General features: G+C 41.1%; 1 protein-coding gene and 1 pseudogene across 1 annotated transcript; one reads left to right on the top strand and one right to left on the bottom strand.

Annotated features, from left to right (window-relative positions):
• Positions 1–7,993: 7,993 nt before the first annotated feature.
• On the top strand, positions 7,994–10,747 carry LOC133231932 (olfactory receptor 1468-like; annotated as a pseudogene).
• Positions 10,748–20,206: 9,459 nt separating this feature from the next.
• On the bottom strand, positions 20,207–21,355 carry LOC133233004 (olfactory receptor 1G1-like). The gene has a single exon (XM_061393082.1). The coding sequence runs from the start codon at positions 21,260–21,262 to the stop codon at positions 20,207–20,209; it is 1,056 nt and encodes a 351-aa protein (XP_061249066.1). The 5' UTR covers positions 21,263–21,355.
• Positions 21,356–26,050: the final 4,695 nt, after the last annotated feature.

Raw genomic sequence — 26,050 nt, forward strand, 5'->3', positions numbered from 1 at the left:
GCACACCAATACTGTTTGTTTTTATTACCCCATTTTGTGGATGAGGTGCTGAGACTTAGAAGGTTAATGAATTTCCCAGATTCCTTCTACGAGTTAGTGACAGAGTTGGGATTTGAGTCCCATCCTGTGTCTCTGGAGTCCACAGCCTAGCCACTCTACCACACATTAAACAAGAGTAAAGATGCCTATCTCAGACTTTCCTGGTGGTCCAGTGGTTGAGAATCTGCCTGCCAGTGCAGGAGACGTGGGTTCGATCCCTAATCCAGGAAGATCCCACATGGCAGGAGCTACTAAGCCTGTGTGCCACAACTACTGAGCCAGCACTCTGGAGCCCTCGAGGCACAGCTCCTGAGCTCACATACTGCAACTACTGAAGCCTGTGTGCCCAGAGCCTGTGATCTGCAACAAGAGCCACAGCAATGACAAGCCTGCGCATTGCATCTAGAGAGTACCCCCTGCTTGCCTCAACTAGAGAAAGCCTGTGTGCAGCAACGAAGGCCCAGAACAGCCAAAACAAAAAATGCCTACCTCACTGTGCGTTTAGAAAAGATCTGAAACGCTGGATGTCAGAACATTCCGCCATCCTTAAAGCCCTGTGTAAGTGGATGGAGAGATGATGTTATTGGGGGGGTGGCGCTCAAAAGGAGTCCTATTCTTTACCATTTCTCAATATTTCTGAGTAACACCTCCCCTCCCCCTCCCCCGGCTCAGTAGGAAACCCTGCTCTCAGAACTAAGAAGAATCAGTGGCTCCAGTCTTGACTCCATCCTGCACATAGCTTTTGTGCCCACTCACCTAGGTACAGCCTCAGCCCACCTTGTCTGAAAGAAATGACCCAGAATATCAAGGTGGAGACTCATGTGCGGCTGTCCTCGTGCTATGTACATGGAGGAGAGAAGAGTAAAGAAGGTGTTATTGTGGCTTCACGTGCAAAGGGTTGTGGATTGTTCAGTTCAGGAGCTAGAAAATATAAAAGAGGCAGAAACGTCAGGTTATATTCCAGAAGACTTAAGTGCTCTGCCTACAAAGGGGTTGGCAGAGGGAAAGTAATTCACAGAAGGCTTTTGAACAGGCTGCATGACAGTGATCATTTCAGAGGTGATTCAAAGATTTGGTGGAGGTGAGTGATGGTTCATTTCTCTTTTACCATTAAGATTCCAAATTATAGAGTAGTCTTGTGGTGGTCCTTTGGTGTTTGAGTAAAGTGGGAGTAATCCTTAGGGCATTCTCTAGAGACTTTTTTGCATGTACAGCTTCCCACATCTGCTATTTGGTACTCATGTCATTCACCTATGGTTCTATACTGTGAATGAGCTCATTTATCTCTCACAGTATGTAAGTGAGGCTTCAAGTTGAAGAGGATGCTTGTCTATCAGAAAACAGAGTTTCAGTGAGAAGGGAGGAACTGATGGGCTCATCCCAAGACCCCCCAAATTGACCTGAGAATGAAAGGTGCACCATGGTGACTCCCCGGTGACCCCAACCCTAAGCACATCTGGCCACCACCTGTTTCTGCCATGAAGACAGAGGTCTTCCACCTCCTTAGACCTCATCAGAAATGATTTCCTTTCACAACCTGTTGCTTGGATTCAGGATCCTCTGGGGCATCTGCCTGATAGGAGAGAGGGAGGGAGCCAGGAATGAGGGCTGGGAAAACTCAGAGGACCCAAGGAATCTCTACCTCTGCGTCAGCCCTCAACACAGGAGTCTCCTACACTTTAGTGTCCATCAGAGTCACCGTGATGCTTTAAAACTAAATAAAAGCCCATTTTCTGGCTTCCTTCCTTGAAATACTGGCTCTTTTTCTGCGAACAAAGTTCTTTTTGAAATCACCTGATGGTTCTGGTTGTACCCTTTGGGAAACACTGTTCTTTTTCTAAGAGCCAGTGGATTCGGAGCATGTGTGTGGTCAGCTGACTTCAGAGACACAAACTCCTCTGCAGTGTGGCCGGGTGGAGAGGGGAGATAGTTTGAGGTGTTACTGCAGAGGGCTCCAAACTCAGCCCTAGAAAGCTGTCCTTCTGTCCCTCCGGTGCTGCTTTTCAGCAGCAGTACCCCGAGGAGGGCATGAAACCTCCTTGAGCTCTTCATCTCACCTGTAAAGCCTTTCTTATATGTTTGAGAATCATGTGCCACAGGGCTAGTGATAGCACTTTGAAAACTAGAGAGCTAGCAAGATAGGAGGGATTGTTAATTACCTTAAATACTAAGGAGTTGGAGGATAATGAAGATTTTCAAAGTATATGAGTATATTTGTGAGAGAGACAGAATAAATGGAGAAGAGAAGATAAGAAAGGGATGAGAGAGGCAGAGGATATGAATATTTCTGAAATGTGCAGACCTGTTCAGTGTTGGTCACAGGGCTGCCTACTTCTGCCACTTCCACTTTCCTGCTAGATGGATGAAAATTCAGTCAGCACGTGGAGGACACTAAGGCACTGTTTCTGAATAGAACTTGGTGATTCATTCCACTCACTGAAGTTAGGAAGGGTGGAATCGGTGCCTGGAACTTCAGTGCCTGCACAAAAGGAGAAAGAGACTGTGGTTGTTCTGATGAATTTGGGGAATTTGAGAGCCGACCCTTGGATACCGGGTTCATGAAGAGAGGAGCTGAACTGGAGCCACATCAGATCTATTTATCAGTTTTGGAGACAGCTTGGGGAGGCAATCCCAAGACAGCTTTTTGAGATGAACCTGGATAATTGCTTCCAAAGTTAGTATCCATAAGCAAAGGTCTTGGGAAATGGGTCTTGTTTACAAGGAGTAAATCAACTTCACACCAGGCAATAGTCCTGTAGGTGCCCTAGGTGTAAGAGAAAACCGTAATTGAAGAGAACACCACACATATGCTGTAGCCTGGGTTAGAGTCAGCAGAGGTCCACAGAATCTCGAGAACTAAATTTGGATTGGGCTGATTCCAGATTGCTGGTGACTCCAAGTACTAAGGAAAAACAATTGAAAAAAAAATATTTGGAGGAAAATAATACCATCTTAGACTTCAAGTGCTTTCCCTTCAATACCCAGTATCTGGCACAAACCCAGAGATAAACAAACACGTCAGGGAATAAGACTGCTAAAGCAGGAACCAACAGCTGAAGGCCTACAGGGAGTCTCTGTGTGTGTGCTCAGTTGCTTCAGTCACGCCTGACTCTCTGTGACCCTATGGCCTGTAGCCTGCCAGGCTCCTCTGTCTATGGGATTTTCCCGACAAAAATAATGGATTGGTTTTCATGCCCTCCTCCGGGAGATCTTCCTGACCCAGGGATTGAACCTGTGTCTCCTGCATTGCAGGCAGATTCTTTATCTACTAAGTCATTGAGGACTCTAGATAGCATAATAATCAGACATGGACTGCAAAACCAGTGATGCTTAGGATGTTTCTGGATACAGAACCAAAGGTGAAAATTTTGGCAGGGCTTTTTATGAACTGAACAAACATGCGTAACCAGCAGTCAGATCAAAAACTTTACTAGCCCTCCAGGAATCCTATCATGTCTCTGCTAGTTGCTATTCCTTCAGGGGCAGTCACTCTCTTGCTATTAAATTAATATCATGAATTTAAGTTATGCTGTTAAATTAGCTAATTTAATAATAATAAATATATTAGCTATCTAAATATTAGTTGTTAATAATTAATCTACAGCATACATTAATTTTACCCGTTTTTGGGCCTATCTGAATGGCAGTGCACCTTTTGTTCTCTTTCCTGTCTCCCTCTTTCAGTCAGTGTTATGTATGTGTAGTTCATCCACATTGCTGTCTGCAGTGGTAGACTGTCCATTTTCATTGCTGTGTAGAGTTCTATTGTGTGAGTAAGCCATTAACAACATCCATTCTACCACTGATGAACAGTTTTTGGCTGTTATGAATCCTGAAGCTCCCTGTTCTTCCTGGGCATCTCTACAGAAGAGTGGGATTTCTGGATTATAGGGCTGCTGCTGCTGCTGCTAAGTAGCTTCAGTCGTGTCCAACTCTGTGTGACCCCATAGACGGCAGCCCACCAGGCTCCTCCGCCCCTGAGATTCTCCAGGCAAGAACACTGGAGTGGGTTGCCATGTCCTTCTCCAATGCATGAAAGTGAAAAGTGAAAGTGAAATCGCTGAGTCTTGTCTGACTCTTAGTGACCCCATGGACTGCAGCCCACCAGGCTCCTCTGTCCATGGGATTTTCCAGGCAAGAGTGCTGGAGTGGGGTGCCATTGCCTTCTCTGGGATTATAGGGCGGGTGCTTGTTTAGTTTAGAAGACAGAACTGAGCAGTCTCCAGTCACACTTACCCTCGTTGTAACAATGGAATCCTCTTGTTCCACATTCTTAACATGGTTTGGTATTTCTCCCATCCTTTTCCTGTGAGCTTTCTGTTAAGTGTATAGTAGTATCACATTGTGGTTTTCATTTATATTTCCCTGCTGACTAACAAAGTTAAGCACCCTTGCATATGGTTATTCTCCAGAGCTATATCCTCTTTGTACATTATCTTGTGCCCATTTTTCTATTGGGTTATCTATCTCTTTCATTTGATTTGTAGGAGATCTTTATATGTTCTGGTTACAAGTCCTTTGTCAGATGTATGTAATCTTCAACTTTGTAGTTGACTTTCATTCAATTAATGGTGGGTATTTAGAAATATGAGAGAGAAAAAGGAAAGTGAAAAAGCTGGTTTGAAATGCATCATTTAAAAAACTAAGATCATGGCATCTGGTTCTACCACTTTATGGCAAATAGAAGGGGAAAATGTGAAAGTATTGAGATATTTTTTTCTTGGCCTCCAAAAATCACTGTGGATATGACTGTAGTCATGAATTAAAAGGTGCTTAATCCTTGGAAGGAAAGCTGTGATGAACCTGGGCAGCATATTAAAAATCAGAGGCATCACTTTGTTGACAGAGGTCTGCATGGTCAAAGCTATGGTTTTCCCAGTAGTCATGTACAGATGTGAGAGTTGGACTGTAAAGAAGGCTGAGCACTGAAGAATTTATGATTTTGAATTGTGCTGAAGAAGACTCTTGAGAGTCCTTTGGACTGCAAGGAGATCAAACCACTCAATCCTAAAGGAAATTAACCCTTAATATTCATTGGAAGGACTGATGCTGAAGCTCTAATATTTTGGTCACCTGATGCAAAGAGTTGACTGATTGGAAAAGACCCTGATGCTGGGAAAGATTGGAGACAAAAGGAGAAGGAGGCAATAGAGGATAAGATGGTTAGATAACATCACCGACTCAGTGGACATGAAAACTTGCGGAGATAGTGGAGGTCAGAGAAGCCTGATGTACTATAGTCCATGGGGTTGCAAAGAGTCAGACATGACTTAGGGACTGAATAACAACAACAAATTGCAAAACAGTCCAATTTAGCAATGTTTATTTTATAATTAGTGTCTAAGGACATTTGCTATATCTTTGTCAATGTTCTCCTATATTTTCCTCTAAAGGAAGAAGGCAAATATTTTAGGAGTGAAAATAATATAGAACCTAGAGAAGAAAGAGCTCTTTTGGGCTATGGTAGCCAGAGGAGTGGGCTTCCCAGGTGGCACTAGTGGTAAAGAACCCACTTGCCAATATAGGAAGGGTAAGAGAGGCGGGTTCGATCCCTGGATTGGGAAGATCCCTTGGAGAAGGAAATGGCAACCCACTCCAGTATTCTTGCCTGGAAAATCCCATGGACAGAGAAGCCTGGTGGGCTACGGTCCATAGGGTCACAAAGAGTCGGATGCAACTGAAGCGACTTAGCACAGCCAGAGGAGTATTCCTGTGGGATTAGGATATGAGCTTGCATCCTCTGTTGCCTGTTCCCCTACCCAAAGATGATTAGTAATTAAGAAATATCTGCCTTAGACCTCCTAGAGGATTTGTCCCAGAGAAGCAATAAAATTTACTTTGTTATTAATGAGTTTTTCCAAGTCCTAGTATCCGTTGGGACCCAATGTCCCTCAGGCCCAGGAAGACAGAATTACAAAAGGGATGTTGTAGAAGCAGGTGATGACTGCAGAGTCTATCTCCATATGCCTATAATGAATAAAAGAGTGAATACCCCCGTGTCAAAGCCCTGAAGTCATCCTCAGACATACTTGGTAAGTTAGGCTGGAGAGTCCATGCCTTTGCTCAGTTACTCAGTCATGTCTGACTCTTTTGCAACTCCATGGACTTGTAGCCCACCAGGCTCCTCTGTTCATGGGATTCTCGAGGCAAGAATACTGGAGTGGGTTGCCATTTATTCCTCCAGGCCTTAGGGATTTTTCAGCCTGAGTATCCAGACTACTGAGATTCTATGATACGATTCTATGGGATTTTTCTTCAGGCTGTCTAAAAAACCCCTGCTCAACATTCTAGAAAGTCTGTGTTGATTAGCATCTACCATATTTAACCTCTCTGTCAATATAGTATTTTAAGTATTTCATAATGGACTCCTCTATATTTTGCAAGAGATTCTCAAAAGAGATTTCAAGTTTACAGAAGCTTTGAAAGATAGGCAGGAACAAGTCAGCATTATCATCTTAAAACTGAAGAAGGTAATATGTAGAGAAGTGTAAGGAATAGGTAATTAGGAGTGGGTTTCCTCAAGGGCAGCATTTTTAGATGATATCTGAGTGATTTGGACTCCGTAATCAGGCATTTTATACAATAGATGGATCCCACCTAGTTCCCAGGAATGGAAGTTCATGAGGAGTCAGAAATTCATCCTTTAGTTCACTAATGTATAACAAACATCTTTCTTCTGTCCAGGTGTGAAAACACATACATTTGCCTGGTTTAAACCCTATGATCTTGGTGAGTATCCTGCAGTGAGGGTACTATTCTATATCTCTTTGGGGTTAGAAGAAGTTTCCCTTATCTGAAGTGCTCCTCCTGTTTTTTTCTTTTCTTTTCTTTTTTGGTCAAATCCTGATTCACACTGTGGGGAAATGTATCAGGAGTAGACCAGGCACTGGGTCCAAGAGATTGTAAGTTATTTTTATTATTATTTGCTTTTTCATGACATTTGTCTCAGCTGTAAAGAATCTGCCTGCAATGCAAGACTCGCAAGTTCAGTCCCTGGAGGAGGGCGTGGCAACCCACTCCAGTATGCTTGCCTGGAGAATTCCATGGACAGAGGAACCTGGCTGGTTATAGTCGATGGGGTTGCAAAGAGTCAGACACAACTGAAGCAACTTAGCATGGATGCACGCATGACCTCTAAACTTCAACATGAATCTCACATCAATATTGACATTGTGTGGGCTGAATTTTAAGGAAAAAATGACAGCCTTGCTTGGGTACATTAGTGTTAAGCCACATAATAAGATAGCTTGAGATGGGGTGGTTTTCTAACCTGGGGAGAGAAATTCTAGACAGTCTACAGTACAGTATTTGGAAATCAATGCAAATGACTTAGATAAGGAAGCTGTAATTTGGAAAGGCTGTCAGTGGATGTTTCTACCTTCCGTATTTTTGGTGTCTGTTGAAACAATTCAGTGATCTCTTGGATGGCCTGAAAGTTTTCTTTTTGTACTTCTCATTGTCCTAGATGTTAAGGTTCATCAGTGAACAAAGTAGAACTTTTTTTTTAATCTTTAGCATCTATCAAAGAGCAAATAATCCATGTTAAATGATCTGGAAGACGAGTTCCTAGGAGAAGGAATGGAGTGGGATGGGGATAGCACGCATTCAGGTAATGAAAGCATGATGTGCTATGATGGGCGAAAGTAGTCTGCCTTTGAGAAAATGAGAGATACCTGGCCTACTTGGAGTAGAGAGAGGGTTGGCCATGAGCTCATTGCTCTGATGAAATAAAGGTCTTGTGGACCGTGTCAACCCTGATAAAATAAGGTCTTTGTGTTAGTGGAAAGGGGAAACTCTTCAGTGAGAACAGTGACATGGAAATGTTTGAGTTATAAAAAGAATGATTCTGGATAATGTCAATGCATTATAGGGAAGTGAAAGTAGAGAGAGTCCAAATTTGTTGACATTGTTTAGGTGAGAATAGTAACTGAGCTAAATGGTGGCTGTAGGATGTCAAGAAGGGCATACATGAGAAATGTTCAGAAAGCGGGACTGGAAACATAGTAAATGAACAAGGAGACATGAGGAGAGGGAGGAGTCAAGGATGGCTCTCAGGTCTGGCTTGTATATCTTGTAGGTGGTACTGTCAATCACTGAGGTAGAGAACATTGGGAGTGAAGCACATATGGGACTGAAGAAACAACAAGCCTAATCTCGGGAAGATTTGTCTTGGAGTGAAGGTGAAACATGCAAATAAGATGGTCATCAGGGAGTTGAGCACCCAGGTCTGTAGCTCGGAAGAATGGTGTGGGCTGAATAAGAGTAGAAGGACAATACGCTGAGGATCCCCAATATTCAAAGGATGACTTGGCACAAAGACTTCTCTAATGACTGTGTGAAGAAGGCGTTGTTATGGAAGCCAGAATAAAACAGGAGCATGAGGTATCACCATGGCCAAGAGATGAGAGAGTCCTACAAAGGGAAAAGTGATCATTTGTACTGAATGGGATATGTTATTGAATTTAGAGACATGAATGTTATTGCAGACTTTGAAGGGGGAGTTTCAGTAGCGTCACCTGCCGCCTGTGCCTAAATTCTCAGTCATCCACCATTTGACAATAAGCCACATGCTATACGCATTATTTATTTTTTATATTTGGATTTAAGGTCTGTGACTTTTTATAAATAATCGAGTTATCAAATGACAAAGAGGAACCAAACCATCATCTCAGAGTTCCTCCTTCTGGGCCTGCCTATCCAGCCAGAGCATCAAAACCTGTTCTATGCTCTGTTCCTGGCCATGTATGTTGCCACCGTCCTGGGGAACCTCCTCATAATGCTCCTGATTTGACTGGACCCCCACCTCCACACACCCATGTATTTGTTTCTCAGTAACCTGTCTTTCTCTGACCTCTGCTTCTCCTCTGTCACAATGCCTAAGCTGTTGCAGAATGTGAAGAGCCAAGTCCTGTCCATCCCCTACGCAGGCTGTCTGGCCCAGATGTATTTTTACTGTTTTTTGGAGTTCTTGAGAGCTTCCTGCTTGTGGCCATGGCCTATGACCACTACGTGGCCATCTGCTTTCCCCTGCACAACACCGCCGTCATGAGCCCCAGGCTGTGTCTCGCCCTGCTGGCGCTGTCCTGGGTGCTGACCACTGCCCATGCCATGTTGCACACCGTGCTCATGGCTAGGCTGTCCTTCTGCGCTGACAATGTGATTCCTCACTTTTCCAGTGACACATCTACTTTGTTGAAGGTGTCCTGCTCTGATACTCGAGTCAATGGGTTGGTGATACTTTTCATGGGAGGACTCATTCTTGTGATCCCATTTCTATTCATCATCATGTCCTATGCACGAATTGTCTCCTCCATCCTCAAAGTTCCTTCTGCCAGCGGTATCCACAAGGCCTTCTCCACCTGTGGCTCCCACCTCTCCGTGGTGTCTCTCTTCTATGGGACAATTATTGGCCTCTACTTGTGCCCATCAACTAATAATTCTACTGTTAAGGAGACTGTGATGGCCGTGATGTACACTGTGGTGACGCCCATACTGAACCCCTTCGTATACAGCCTAAAGAACAGAGACATGAAAACAGCCCTTGGAAGAGTCTTTTGGAAAAAGAAAATATCTTTCTCTCTAAAATGGTAACAATTGGGATTTTTACACTATTTAATTCAGTGGTTATGATAATGTTGCCAGTGGAGTATTACTCTAAATCAGTGGCTTTCTTTTTTCAGTTTTAAAGCCATTAACCTTTTTATTCAAGCAAAACCCCACAATAAAGGCTAATATGAAAATATGATGACCAGGAAGCTTTGTTTGAAGTGGAATTGAGGTCAGGAAACCATCTGCTCTGCATCTTTATTTTCCTCTTCCCAGGTGGGATTCATGTTTGAAAACAAGATTTATATATTTTTTGTGCAGAATGTCTACTACCCATGTCAATTCAGGAATTAGCTTTTCAAGCATCACTGAAATCATTGCTTTCTTCCTGCTCAAAAATCCTTAATGATGTTCACAAATGAAGAAAGAATGAAATGTACGCTTTCTGGCTCACAGAAGCACAGAGACTCCTGGAGTTCTCTATTTCTGATACACCTTCACTTTTATCACCATGATTAAAAGCATTTCTTACTACCTTATCTCCATGCATATACTTACAGCATTTTATTCTTAATATTACTTTTTGGGACCAGATCAGAGCAACCTTCCTTTAAGAGAGATAATACATAGAAAACACTTACTGAGTGTTTTTGTATGTGTCAGGCACTTTTCCCATCTATTAATCTACCACCTCTATGATGTTGCTCCTATTTTCCTCTTTACAGACAAAGTGATAGAAACATTAATTTACTGTCCAACATCACATAAGAAGTAAGTGGTGTAGTTAAGATCTGAACACAGGTGGTTTGGCTTCACAGCTCTAGATCTCCATGACCATACAATACTGCATCTTCAGACTATAGAATCTTACTCCCTTCCATTGTAACGGTGGATTCTGTCCAGTTCCAATCACTTGTCAATCAATCAAGCTGATTTTTCATGTCCTCTTCATATTTCTTATTGAGGCATTGAATTGCTGTTTTCTTCATACAAAACCAGAAATTATAGAACAGAAGTTGTAAATTGTATTCCTGGGAGCCAAGCAAGAAATATGATGAGTGTAAAGTGTATCAGATTTAAGAAAACTCAACTGCAGGGATATGGTCAAAGATATTTTATTTTATGAATACATGGAGTATATATACCTCTACCATAACTCAAAAATCTATGCTACTAGAGATGATATAACTTTCATATTGAATAAATTCTAATTGAAAATAGAAATATTTAATCATGAAATATATTATTGTATCTTATTACTCCTTTGATTTAGAAACAAAATCTGGCAGTTTTCTTTCTGACTAGTGTGACATCGTTTGTTTTCTCTTGAATTACCTAGTAGAAAATTCAGACTTGGGTCTAATAACCAGGAGTGATATTTAGAGGGTTTTTTTCCTGTTTAATAATAGATAAGAGCTGTTTGCAAATGCATGCACTTTGAATATAGGTCAAATTTTTGCACAAGCATTTTTATATTTAGAGTTGTTTTTCTGATGATATAAATAGAATTTTGATAATCTGAGGTTGCTATATATTTTTCAATATTACATTGCACTATATCATTAATGTTTTTTTTTTGCTCTTTATTTACACCATCCTATTGAGAGAGGTGAGCTAAAATGTTCATATAACACATAATATTATTTTATTGTCATATAATTGGTAATAAAGAAATCTTTTAAAATAATTCATTCTTCAACTCTATAATTTTAGATATCTAGACAGGTTATTACTTTCATTTCTGTAAATGCATTTTAGCAATTAGCTTGCATTATTCTTTGCCAAATTAAGTTTGCAAAGACACAGTTTTAAAAAAAGGAATCAGTCAATTGAATTATTTATTTGTTTAATTATTTGTGGATGCCTTTGCAGAGAAATATTCAGAGTGGTTACATGATTTTCAGTATCAAACCAAGGCCGTGTATTTAATCAAAGCTTTGCAAATATTAAAGTTAAAATATTTTCTTTTGCCTCACATGAGTAACTCATTTTCTTTAAACATTTCCAAAGACTTTTTGGCCCCATGATGCCTAACCTCCATGCAGTACCCAAGGCCACCATCTTGTGTATCCAAGTTATTAAGTAGAGTGTTGGATGACCAGTTCAATTTTGGGGAACACATTCAACTTATGATATTAATCACTGTTCTGTGATGGGCTTCATTTTTTACTTTTTAGCATTGAAAAATCACTTCAAAAAGTAAACTCATATTCAGTGTCATGCAAAATATTGCCATTTTGGATTTTATTTTTTAAAATGTTTGATATTATTACCAATATGGCCAGAATACAATTTGTAGCCAGTAATTTCAACCATCTCACATTAAAAATATGAAGCTTTTCTTTCCCCCAACGTATTTTCAACTAATATCTTGATATTGAACCTGTTAGGAGAGTCTTAGCCAAAATTTCTGAGGAATGATCAAACTTTTCATCAACAACACAAACAAATATGGTGAATTGAGTGGTATTATTTGCCTGTATTCTCATGTGGTAACAGACATATGAATGCTTGTCTCTGTTTGAAGCACAGAATTTTTGCTAAATCCTAAAGATCCTCAAAAATCTCTAAAAGATTTGATGCCCAATTATTTCACTTAATACAACAGAATTTCACAATATCATTGTTCATTTTATAATTATATGGAAAAATAAACCATTTAAACATTTAGTTTTAGTTTCTGCTTGTTAAATTTTTCATGTCATAATTTTCTGTACAGTGGTCATTGTAAGATTTGCTTAAAGTAAAATAGTTTTGACACAGTTTCATTTTGCTTATTTACTAAACATGTTGGAATACTGTATTTTTCCAGAAAGAAATATTCTTGGCATTGTAGTACTGTGGTCAGGTAAATTGAAGGATGCATGCTGTGTGCTTAGTAGCTCAGTCATGTCCGACTCTTTGTGACCCTTTGGACTATAGCCTTCCAGGCCTCTCTGTCCATGGGATTTTTCAGGTAAGAATACTAGAGTGGGTTGCCATTTCTTCTTCCAGGGAATCTTCCTGACCCGGGATTGAACCCGTGTCTCCTGTGTTTCCTGCATTGCAGGTGGATTCTTCACCTGCTTAGCCATTGGAAAGCCTAAGTTGAAGAATCTTATGCTACAAAATTCTCGTATTACTGTTGTGCTGTGCTGTGCTTAGTCGCTCAGTTGTGTCTGACTCTTTGCGACCCCATGGCCGGTAGCCAGCCAGGCCCCTCTGTCCATGGGGATTCTCCAGGCAAGAATACTGGAGTGGGTTGCCATGCTGTCCTCCAGGGAATCTTCCAAACCCAGGGATGGAACCTGTGTCTCTTATGTCTCCTACGTTGGCAGGCAGGTTCTTTACCCACTAGTGCCACCTGGGAAGACCCAGTTAATCACGCAGATAGGCAGTTCTACATCTTCCCAGAGCCACTTCATCTCGTCCATGAGGACTTTCTTGCAAGTTTGAGAAGCAGGTGCAGCAAGGCATGTGACAGCATTTTATAGCATGCTATAAGAATTAGATGACATTTTATATTATCTTTAAATACTAAGGAATTGGATTGTATGAATGCTTTTGCAATTTTGTGACTGTGTTTTTGAGACAGAGAAACGAGAAGATAGGGAAAGTAGAAAAGAGACAACATGAGCTTGTGATGTCCATACCTTACTCTCTGTTCGTGTGGCTCTCAGAATCTCTTGGTTCTGCTGCCTCCAGTTTCTTCCTATATAGGATGAAAATTCAGTCAGGACACAGAGGACCCTAAGACACTGCTTTGTCAATAGGGCTTAGTGACTTGTCCTACTGGCTAAAGATGGGAAGAAGGTATTAGTGCCTGGATCTTCTGTCCCTATGAGAGAGGAGACAGAATGGAAGGCTGTGGATGCCCTGATGAGGATGATGATCTGAGAAATGATGCTTCAGTCTCACACTCAAAGAAAAAGGAGTGTACTAGGAGCACGCTACTATCAGTTTTGATGAGGCCTTGGGGAAGCAGTCCCACGACAGTTTGTTGAGATGAACCTGGATAATTGCTCCAGTGTTAATATCTATAATAAAAGGTCTTGGGAAATGAATTTTATTTACAAGGAATAAACAAGTTCCATATGGGGAAGTCTTCCTTTTAGGAAGCCTTCTTAAAAGGGTTCCTAGAAGTTTAAGAATACACCAGAGTTAAAGAAGACATCCAGCATGTGCTCCTTCCTGGCTTTGAGTCACCAGGGGAATGGAAAGTCTTAAGTATGAAATTTGAATCGGAATGAGATATTTCCTGGTGGCTCAGATAGTAAAGAATTCGCCTGCAATGCAGGAAGCCCGGATTCGATCCCTGGGTTGGGAAGATCCCTTGGATCTGGCATGGCAACCCATTCCAGTATTCTTGCTTGGGAAATCCCATGGACAGAGGAGCCTGGCGGGCTTCAGTCCATAGCATCACAAACAGTCAGACGTGACTGAGCACACACTCATAAGCCCACATTGCTAGTGACTCCAAATACTAAGTAAAAGTAATGGAAAAAAACCCATGTTTAGAGGAAAATAAAGTCACTGTAGCCTTCAAATTATTTCTCTGAAGAATTTTTTCAAACAGAATATCAAGCACAAGACCAAAGAGAAGCAGATACACAAGGAAATGAGGTATCAAAGATAAGAACCAGCAGATGAAAGACAGAAAAGGACTCCAGGTGGTATGATAATCAGACACAGTGAACATTGACGTTTGCAAAGCTTATGAAATGAAACCAAATCTGAAAATTTCGGCAGGAATTTTTACAAACTGAAAAATATGAGTAACCAGTCCTCACATAACAAACACATTTTCCACACTCTGTAATACCCCTCATATTATCTTGTCATTATTCCTGCATGAGTAATCACTCCTAGCAGTATAATTTAGTTTTACCCATTTTATACTTTATATCAATGAATGTATGTTGTTTATACTCTTGTCTGTCATATATCTAATTTTAGTAGATAGTTCTAGACAGTTTCCCCAAGTTCTTGTGCCAGTTTTCCTCCCCTTTCACAGCATATGAGAGTTCCAGTTGTTCCTAATTATCTGACATTTTCCCATCCTTTTATTTAAGCTGTTTTAGTCTGTGTGTAGTGTTAGTATGTATGTTTTAAATTTGCATTTCCTTGATGACTACTGAAGTCAAGTGTCTTTTCATATGGTTACTATTTTAATATGTATATTTTGTGGTGTAAATTCTCTTTTCAGGCCTTTAGCCCATTTTTCTATGGATATTTTTAGGTTGATTTGTAATTATATGTTGCAGCTATGAATTCATGAGACGTTGTAGTAAGAATACAACTGGTTTTTACTCAATTAATGATGGAGAGAGAAGATTTTAATGTCAGTATAGGTTAATTTATCATTTTATCTTTATTCCTTTTTGTATCTTTTCTAAGAAATCTTCGCTAAATCTTTCATAATGGTCTCCTATATTTTACTCCTGAACTATTTATTGCTTTCCCTTTAACCTTTAGATCTGCTATTAATCTAGTGTTGGTTATGATATCGGGTGAGGTAGAGGTCAAGAAGATATGTTCTCCCCACAAATATTGATATCTAACTAATCCAGTCCCATTTGTTGAAATGACCATCTTTTTCCTGCTGTATTTCCCATTAGTCAGATGACTGCACCTCTGTGAATCTGTTTCTGGACTCTATTCTGTTCCATTTCTCAGTTGTTGATCCTTGCGTCAATACTCCACTCATTAATTACTGTATCTTTTAATGGCATTGTTACATGGTTTAAATTCTTTAGTTTTCTTTAGTATTTCTTTGCCTATTTTTGACTGTCAATTTCCATTTCCATTTTGGCTGGTTAATTTCTCTAAAAAAAGACTGGCTAGGATTTTGAATTGTATTGCATTGAAACTAGATTAATTAGGAAGAGAATGGGTTTCTTTGCAATATTGAGTCCTCTAAGTCTTAGACATGGTGTATTTCTCCACTTCTTTGTTATTTATTTCAATAACACTTTGCATTCTTTTGAGTAAACATCTCCCAAATCTTTTGCTAGATTTATTTTTGTGTATTCATTGCCTTTTATTAAATTTAAATTGTATGTATTTAAGGTGTACAACATGATGTTTTGATATACATGTACATACTGAAATGATTACTACAGTCAAGCTAATTAACATCTCCATCTCCAGCATTTTCTTTCATGATGAGAGCACTTGAGGTCTACTCTCTTAGCAAAGTTCCAGTATATAATACAGTATTATTAACTATGCTGTAATTAAATCTCTAGAGTTTACTAATCCTACCTAACTACAACTTTGGGCTCTTTGAAAACATGTCCTGGATCATAAGGCAGTTGTATTTCCAGTTTTTTAAGGAATCTCCACACTGTTCTCCATAGTGGCTGTACTAATTTGCATTCCCACCAACAGTGTAAGAGAGTTCCCTTTTCTCCACACCCTCTCCAGCATTTATTGCTTGTAGACTTTTGGATCGCAGCCATTCTGACTGGTGTGAAATGGTACCTGATAGTGGTTTTGATTTGCATTTCTCTGATAAATCACAGCACTGTTTATAATAGCCAGGACATGGAGGCAACCTAGATGACCATCAGCAGATGAATGGATAAGAAAGCTGTGGTACATATACACAATGGAGTATTACTCAGCCATTAAAAAGAATACATTTGAATCAGTTCTAATGAGATGGATGAAACTGGAACCTATTATACAGAGTGAAGTAAGCCAGAAAGAAAAACACCAATACAGTATACTAACGCATATATATGGAATTTAGAAAGATGGTAACAATAACCCTGTGTATGAGACAGCAAAAGAGACACTGATGTATAGATCAGTCTTATGGACTCTGTGGGAGAGGGAGAGGGTGGGGAGATTTGGGAGAATGGCATTGAAACATGTATAATATCATGTATGAAACGAATTGCCAGTCCAGGTTCGATGCACGATACTGGATGCTTAGGGCTGGTGCACTGGGACGACCCAGAGGGAGGGTATGGGGAGGGAGGAGGGAGGAGGGTTCAGGATGGGGAACACAGGTATACCTGTGGCAGATTCATTTCGATATTTGGCAAAACTAACACAATATTGTAAAGTTTAAAAATAAAATTAAAAAAAAAAAAGAAAACATGTCCTCTTACCCTCATCTCCCAACCCTGGTAGTGATGATTCTGCTTTCTACTTCTATGAATTTAACTTTTTTAGAGTCTGTATGTAAGTGAGATCATGCAGTATTTTTATTTCTGTGTCTGGCTTATTTCATCTAGCATGATATCCTTCAGGTTGATCCATGTTTTGTCACAATGGCAGGAGCTCCTTTTTTAAAGCCAACTAATATTCCGTTGTGTGTTTATACCACAATATCTTAATCCATTCATGCATTAACAGACACAGGTTGTTTTCACGTCTTACTGAACCAGATTCGTTTGCCTGATTTACAGCAAGCCAAATCCTGTGATTCCTTGATTTGCAGCAGAGAAACGGTTTATCCACGAGGCAGCCAAGTGAGAAGAACAAATCTCAAATCTGTATCCCCTAAAGGCTAAAGGCTTGGGATAGTTAAATGATAAAGCTGAGGCATGGAGAGAGTGGGAAAAGGTAATAGAAGAAGAGAAAAAAGTAAGGTAATCATTGTTCTGTGCAAACATGACTAGGCTACATGCTTCGCCATGGGACATAAATTCTGAAAATGGCCCTGAACTTTTGTGACGTCAAAAGGAACCATATGCTTCATTTACAAATGTCTACTTATTAAATATTTTTGTGGGTAAAAAGTGACAATGCAGAAGATTTGCTATAATCATAGATGACAGAAATAATTTTCCATTTTCAGTAACTCTACCAATAATTTTATTTTGCTGTAAGAGAAAGGGATAACAGAGGATGAGATGGTTGGATAGCATCACCAACTCAATGGGTGTGAGTTTAAGCAAACTCAGGGACATGGTGACGGACAGGGAAGCCTGGGGCGCTGCAGTGCATGGGGTCGCAAAGAATCTGCTATGACTTAGCGACTGAACAACAATATTTATTAAGCTAGTAAAATGAATAACAATAGTGAAGCAGTATTGGTGAGATCTTGCAGAAACAGTTTTATTTGGTAGCAATTTGGCAGTGTAGAATATGAGCTTTAAAACAAGTGATAAGTATATGTGGATGTATTTATTTTTAGGACTCTAGGCTAGGAGAATAAACCGCACAATAAAGTAATGTTTGTTGAAATGATCTTTTTTTCATATTCAAAGATGTGAGTTAATCTTCAAATAGCACAGTAAAACAATCTTTGACAAAACTATGGTGTAAGAGTGTGTTGACACACCTCAAAAGATATAATTATGACAAACATGAAAACTTGTTACATGAAAATTCACATAAAAAATGTCAGTGTGAAAGAGTAGCATATAATTTAAGTTAAAAGGTAGAACTAAAAATACTAGTGAATGTTAATTTAAACAGTGAAAGACACACAACTGTCAATGAATTAGGTGGGAATATGGGATGGTGCAAACCTGTGTATTTAAGTAGGTAAAATTTCACCTTAAATTTAAGCACCCCAAGTGGGTAGCCATTCCCTTCTCCAGGGGCTCTTCCTGACTCAGGAACTGAACCTAGGTCTCCTGCATTGCAGGCAAATTCTTAACCGTCTGAACTACCAGGACAAGCATGATTTCAAAGGTAGACAGAAATCTTCCCTGCATGTGAATCCCAGTAAGTGAGAAATCCTGCATTAAATCCCATGATGTTCTCTGCAAGAATTATAGGATGCCTTCTGGTTTCACAGTGCAGGCCATAGGCAGTCCTTAGCAGCAGTGCTTGAGAGTGAATTCACATAATCTGATGCTTGCTCACCTTTCATTTTAACAAGAACTACTACTACAATAGCTAACATTTATTGAAAATATAACTATATTCTAGGAAGTACATGGTTGCATTCATATCTAATTCATTACAAACCATGCTTTACAGACAGTACCACATTCAAACTTCCTGACAACACAATGAGGTAAGTTATACTTGCTCTGAAAGGTTAAGGAATTTCCTAGAGTCACACAGCTTACAAGTGGCAAAACTAAGCTTTGAACTTGCTTGTCTAACTCTGGAGCTAGTGCTGTCTACCACTTTGCTATACTATATTTTATTGACAGAAGATAGTGTGGGAACTTACTCTCAGGTGAATAGGGAGTAGGTGAGCTATCAACAGGGGCTTCCCAGGCAGTGCTAGTGGTAAAGAACCCGCCTGCCAGTGCAGGAGATGTAAGGGACACGGGTTCGATCCTTGGGTCAGGAAGATCCCCTGGAGAAGGGAATGGCTACCCATTTCAGTATTCTTGCCTGGAGAATCCCATGGACAGAGGAGCCAGGTGGGCTACAGTCCATAGGGTCACAAGGAGTCGGACATGACTGAAGTGACTTAGCATGCACGCACAAGCTATCAACAACTGACTTCCACTGGAAAAGATATTATCAACAGAAATCACAATCTATGTTATAGACGCTTACAGCCAGGTACCTAAAGAGAATGAAAAATATCACCCTGTAGTAACTTTTCATTTTCTTATAGAATCTAACTGGTCTTGGGGCACCTACTGCATGTATATTTGCTCCAATGTTTACTGACTTAGCTTTTTGGTAACCATCAATAACAATCAGCATAATGCAGATATTGGCTTGAGTTGAATACAGAACAATGTGGGCTCTCTGTGGGTCATATAAGTTATGAACTGGTGATGGTAGACCTAATGCTTGGGTAAATCATTTGAACTTTATTCTGTAGGCAGCATAAAACCATTTGAATTTTCTAATAGGGTTGTGATGATATAATCATATTCTATGAAGATTCATCTGACTGTGGTGTACAGAATGGATGGAGTGAGGAGAAACTGGGGACTGGAGAATATCTAGGAGGGGTTTCAATCATTCAGGTGAGAGATTTGAAATAGTCATAAAATCCTTCTTTCCTGATCCCTAACGTTATGATTGCAACTATACCAGTGGGATTTAACACATCTTAATGGTGCCAGGCATTATGCCAAGTGATGCAGGGTGAAATTGACTTGCAAAATTTTCCCCAAAGATAAAAATGAAGTTTTCAAGTGAAATTTAAGGTGTTAGGAGGGATGGGGATTTGGATGCCTGGTAAAATGTTGTAGTAGGTCTAGCTAAAGATTCCATCCCATCAGACCCTTCCCAGTCCCAGTGTCTGTTCTTTCAGCCTAGGGGTGTCACAGACACGGGGAGTCTCAGAGTTAAAATGCTATTGGTAGGGGTCCAAGTCACCAAGGTCCCAGTGATGGCAGGAAAAAGTTATCTTTTCCTGGAGTTTATTCTTGGCTACATACACTAGTACAACCAAATATTCCCTTATTTTGGCCGTGCACTATCTCATGTGGTTTCAAAAGATTCAAGCACATCCTTTATGATATTATACAACTGGATGGCTATAATTCTAGAACATTATGATTGTAAGAACTTAAGCTGATGATATTGCCCTGATAATGGGTTTGTTCTAATGTTTCCTGTAGCTTAGGCATGAATATTTCAATTTCAGATCACAGGTCTTAGAAGTGAGATTCCCCACTTTTTCTCCCTTTCTCATTCTTCCCTGCTTAATTGTGGTGAATGTAATTGGGTAGGAACCCCCATATTAGATGTGAAGTCATTCCTACTAAAAGGACTGAATTTTCCTAGCCCACATTAGCTTTTTCAGGGAAGACTTGATGTCTCTGTTCCTCAAACTATAGATAAAGGGATTTAGCATCGGGGTTACCACCGTGTACATCACTGATGCAACTGCACCCTTCTGTGCCGAGTGGCTGGAGAGGGGGCTGAAGTAAACACAAAAGGAACTCCCAAAGTATAGAGAGACCACAGAGAGGTGAGAGCTGCAGGTGGAAAAGGCTTTCCGCTTCCCCTGAGCTGAGGGGATCTTCAGGATTGTCGAGAAAATGTACGCATAAGAGATAACCAGGCAAAGTACACAAACCAGACCCATAAGACCCCCTACAGTGAAGATCACCAGTTCATTGATGAAGGGGTCTGTGCAGGACAGACTCAGAAGGGGGTTGATGTCACAGAAGAAGTGTGCAATCTCTTGGTCTGCACAGAAGGACAGGCTGCTCATCAAGAGTGTGTGTAGGAGGGAGTGGAGGGCGTTCGTGACCCAGGATGCAGACACTAGGAAGACACAGAGGCCATGGCTCATGACCATGATGTAATGGAGTGGGTAGCATATGGCCAGGTAGCGGTCATAGGCCATGACAGCCAAGAGGGATGCCTCCAGCATCCCAAACATCAAAAAAAAATACAGTTGTGATAGACACCCTGTGTAGGAGATGACCTGATTCTGGGCCCATATATTTGCCAGCGTCTTGGGGACTGTGGTAGAAACAAAGCAGGTATCAGTGAGGGAGAGGTTGGCCAGGAAGAAGAACATAGGAGTGTGGAGTTGAGCATGGGCAGTGATGGCCAGAATGATGAGGAGGTTCCCCGTCACTGTGACCAGGTACATGGACAGGAACAGACCAAAGAGGGGCCACTGCTGCTCTGGCTGTTGGGAGAGTCCCAGAAGGAAAAATTCTGAGACACTGGTCAGGTTTTCCCATTCCATTTGTCTGTAAGCAGAAAATAGAGTTAATTGAATGAGATTGGTAAGCCCTGGATTGTGAGCTCTGAAAATTATGAGATATTCCAGCGTTGATATTCTAGGGTGGGGTTGAATCATATAAAATCTCCAATATTTAACTGCTTGTTGTTCAATCACCAAGTTGTGTCTGACTCTGTGCTACCCCATGGACCGTAGCCTGCCGGGCCTCCCTGTCCCTCACTGTCTCCCGGAGTTTGTCCAAGTTCATGTCCATTGAATTGGTGATGCCACCTGCAGAAATACCAGTTTCATCTAGTTCAGCTGACCATTTGCAAATGCTTGTGCTTGGTGCCATGGAAAACTGAAGATGTGTCTGCAGTGGGAGAAGAGGTTTTTGAAAAAACTTTATTATATAAGTGTTAATCCAATATGGGCTTTCCTGGTGGCTCAGATGGTAATGAATCTGCCCGCAATGCAGAAAGAGACCCTGGTTCGATCCGTGGGTCGAGATCGACCCTTGGAGAAGGGCATGGCAATCCAATCCTGTATTCTTGCCTGGAGAATTCCATGGACAGAGGAGCCTGGCTGGCTACAGTCCATGGGTTTGCAAAGATGGACATGACTGAATGACTAACACTTTCACTTTTCAATCCAGTACATATATCTGGGGGAGTAGGCTGGACATGTTAGTTTGCTTAACTCTTGTGGTATTCGTGTGGACATTATGATAATCCATCCTGGGATTTCACGAGTCAGAAAAGTATTTAACATATTTTCCCAGTGCTTCAAAAAGAATAGCTGCTGGAGAAGGGGCTTGGGAATTGGTAAAAAAGCACATCTAATACTGAAAGCGACTAAACAACAATACTGAAATCATTATCACCACTATCCACACAGCTCATTTGGCCAGAAACCTGGGTATCATTACTGACCCATTTTCCTTCCTCCCTGTCTGCATTCAGGTACCATCAAATCGTGGTAATTTTATTTTCTCAGTATAGCTGAAATTTACCTATTTATCTCTATTTACGCACTTCCCTCAGGCCCAGCTGCCACTACCATCATCGAGGACAGTAACATTTGTTATTTAGATTTTGGCAGTTGTTCTCCTTGCCTCCAGGCAAACCCACCAGCCATCTGTTCTCACAACAGAGAGAATGAGCTTTCAACACATCATAGCTGATTTTATTGCTCCAGCTGAGAAATCCTTCAGGGGCTCCTCTTTACTCTCAGGATAGACTCTAAACTTCTTAACATGGCCTGAAGACCCTTGACTCTACTGGTATTTATTATAGATGTTTCCAGTTATCATGAACCTCCCTCCTGCACTCCACGTCTTATGTACCAATTATACTTTGAATTTTTTAAAAGACCCAGATGCAGTCTCACTTTGGATTTTTGCCCATCTTATTTTCTTGGGCTGGAATAGTCTTCTTGCTATCATTCATCAGACATGCCAAACTTCAGATCTTGGCTTAAATGTTAGTTCTACTAGGAAGCTTTCCCTCCTTGGGTGGGTGGTTTAGTTGTTAAGTTGTGTCTGATTCTTGCGACCCCATGGACTGTAACCCACCAGACTCCTCTGTCCATGGAATTTTCCAGGCAAGAATACTGGAGTGGGTTGCCATTTCCTTCTCCAGGGGCTCTTCCCAACCCAGGGATCAGGCTTGCATCTCCTGCATTGCAGGCAGATTCTTTACCAATTCAGCCACCAGGAAATCTTCCCTCCTTACCCTCACACAAAAAACTCAGGCTCACTGAGTCCCTCCTGGCCCGGCGCCTCCCCCATCACAGCATGTGTTGCTCTGGATTGTGACCATCTATTTACCTCTCTCTGTCTTTCATTCTACTGTGAGCACCACTGAGAGTAGGCAGAGATGTCTTTCTTGTTCCTCTTTGGACTCTAACATTAGTCCTGAGCCTAGTACAACATAGGTACTTAGTAAGTACCCATCATGTGAATAAATAAACACCAAAGAGTAGAAAGAATGGAAAGGGAGATTGTAGAGAGGTAATATCAGTCATAGGGAGCAGCCTGAACCTTTCTGTTACTGGTTTCATCCTTAGCTTTGACTAAATAAAGTACTGGCCATAGGAATATGTAGGAAACATTATGGTTACAGAGATATAAAGATATCAAACAAAGCAAAGGCACTCTTGGTGAATTTAACTTGAATGCCTTCTGGACTCAGGTTCAAGTTTGAGAATGAAAATGAAATTTAAAGAGTCCAGGTTCCCCATTGATTAGGAAAGAAACATCCGGGGAGGACTTCCTTGGTGGTCCAGTGGTTAGAAATCACTTGCTGGTACAGGGGACGTGGGTTCCAACCTTAATGTGGGAAGCAGCTAAGCCCACATGCCACAGTTACTGAGCCTGAACACCCTGGAGCCCATGCTCCCCAGCAAGAGAAGCCACCGTAATGAGAAGTCCACGCACCGCAACTAGAGAAAGCCCATGTGCAGCAACGAAGACTCAGAGCAGTCGAAAATAAATCATAAAAAATTTTTAAAGTATATAAAAAAAGAGAAGCATCCAGGGAGGAACGGAGTAAAAGATACAAGGTTAAAAACTGAGAGAATTGGGTGGTGGTGGTGGTGGGGGGATTAGAGTGACTAGGACACACCTCAAACTCATTCTCATTGTGGTTCCAAATATAAACAGTTTCATCCCACTTCTAGAAATAATATGTACATAGATAATAAATAAGCAGTAGTAAATGGTTGACTAGTATGTTTGTTAAAAGTCTCTAGAAGAATAAACAAGACACCAATAAGAGTAACTACTTGCTGGAGGTCTGGGAATTGCATGAATAAGACACAGGGGAGGGAGGGACTGTTCATGTGTGTGTGTTAGTCACTCAGTCGTGTCCGACTCTTTGCGACCCCATGGATTATAGCCCTCCAGGTTCCTCTGTCCAATGGGTTCTCCAGGCAAGAATACTAGAGTGGGTTGCCATTCCATTCTCCAGGGATCTTCCCGACTCAGGAATTGAACCTGGGTCTCCTGCATTGCAGGTGGAGTCTTTACCATCTGAGCCACCAGGGAAACCCTTTCATGTGTATATTTTAGCATATTTTGAGGTTTGAACCACTCAGTGACCATACCACTTACTGAAAATTTAATTAATTAATTAAAATTAATTAAGTGAAAAATAAATCAATTAATAAATTAATTTCCCCTAAAGCAAACCATAAAAATCTATAAAATGGAGACAATGCAGTATATATGCAGCCACTCTTTGATGGAGATTCCATGAATAGCAGAGAAACTTGTCTTACTGGAGCCATGTCCTTTTAATGCCTTAATGTGGTGTGTGAGCATGAGTGTGTATGTTTGTGTGTTTGTGCATATGTGTGGGTGGGTACATGTATGTTTCCTGCAGAGGCTGGAGGTTAACAGGATCATCTTGAATTATTTGTGGAGAGAAGTTGCCATTGATTCCCGTGCTTTGTTCTTATAGCATGATGACTTTCAGCTTGTAAGATTAAGGACCCAGGTGTCTGCCCTTTTTGTCCACTAAAGCAGCGTATCATTGTTGTTTCAGGACTGTTTGTGAGAGATAAGTTCCCAAATGACCATAGGGTAGGACAGACAGAGGAGAAAGGGGGAGAAAAAAGGAGCAACATGGAGTCGTGTATCTTCCTTTTCTAATCCTTACCTGGCTGTTGTTGCCAATCACTGAGGGTGTTACTGGCAGGCTTCTATTTGCTTCACACGCATCTCTCCTACAGTGGACCATCAGAAGATGACAAAAACTGCTTTTAAAGGCAGAATAGGAAATTTGCTTCATGCTCTGGGTGTGTTAAATAATGATTGTTGCTATTGCTTCATCTGCTCAAATTTTCTCTTTGGTCTCACAGTATTAGAGAACTTTTAATTTTTGTCCGTTCTGAGAATGAAAGACAATAGCTCCGGGTTGAGGTTATAATCATACCAGTATATGACATCCCAGAAAGCTGCATTCACAGAATACCACATAGAGCCTAACAAGCACATAGCATCAGAGCATCCCTTTTCTATTTATTTCAGAATTTTCTGCTCATGTTTGCCCCACGAGAAATGTGTTCTTGCAATTTCATACTCCAGGGACGATGATGAAATTGCAGGAACATATTATGGTCTGTGGGCTTCCCTTGTGGCTCAGCTGGTAAAGAATCTGCCTGAAATGCAAGAGACCTGGGTTCGATTCCTGGGTTGGGAAGATCCCCTGGAGAAGGGAAAGGCTACTCACTCCAGTATTCTGGCCTGGAGAATTCCGTGGACTGTATAGTCCATGTGGTTGCAAAGAGTTGGACACAACTGAGCGACTTTCACATTCTTAGCTGTAGGTTGGATTGATCTCAAGATCTGTTAAACTGAAGTTAATTAATTCTGTGTGGTTCTGAGAAGCCACGAGAACTGAGAACCCACTGATGTGTCCCTGCTGTATACTGGTTCAAGAGAGGCTAAGGCAGGACTTCCCTGGTGGTCCAGTAGTTAAAACGCCAAGCTTCTAACGCAGGGGCCAAGGGTTCCATCTCATCCCTGGTTGGGGAACTGGGACCCCATGTGCTGTGTGGTACAGGCAGAATAAAAAAGAGGGGGGGTGCTAAAGCATGAGGGACCTGTCTGTGACACCTCTGTGGGCCCAAAAGGATCCTAACATTCCTTTCGCTGGCAAAGAAACCAAGTATGTTTACTGTTGTGATTTTTTTCTGTAACCTTTCCTGGAGGTGCTGACAGAGGCCTCCTGCACTGTGAAAAAGGCCAGATGAGTTAAACCACTCTCGACTCAGAGAGTACCTTACTATCTTGTTTTCTAGACTTGATCATCCTAGTCCAGGTGAGGCTAAGTTGGTGTCGACCCACTTGTCCTATTTATCCCTCTTTTGTTTTGGAGAGACCAGGGGTGAGAAGCTGGGATGCCTTATCATGGCAGGTAACCA

Source organism: Bos javanicus, chromosome 19, assembly GCF_032452875.1.
Source record: "Bos javanicus breed banteng chromosome 19, ARS-OSU_banteng_1.0, whole genome shotgun sequence".
NCBI lineage: Eukaryota > Metazoa > Chordata > Mammalia > Artiodactyla > Bovidae > Bos > Bos javanicus.

Bases quoted from the DNA above. Each gene is read 5' to 3' on its own strand.
- LOC133233004 (XM_061393082.1), bottom strand. From the start codon at position 21,262: ATGATTCAACCCCACCCTAGAATATCAACGCTGGAATATCTCATAATT.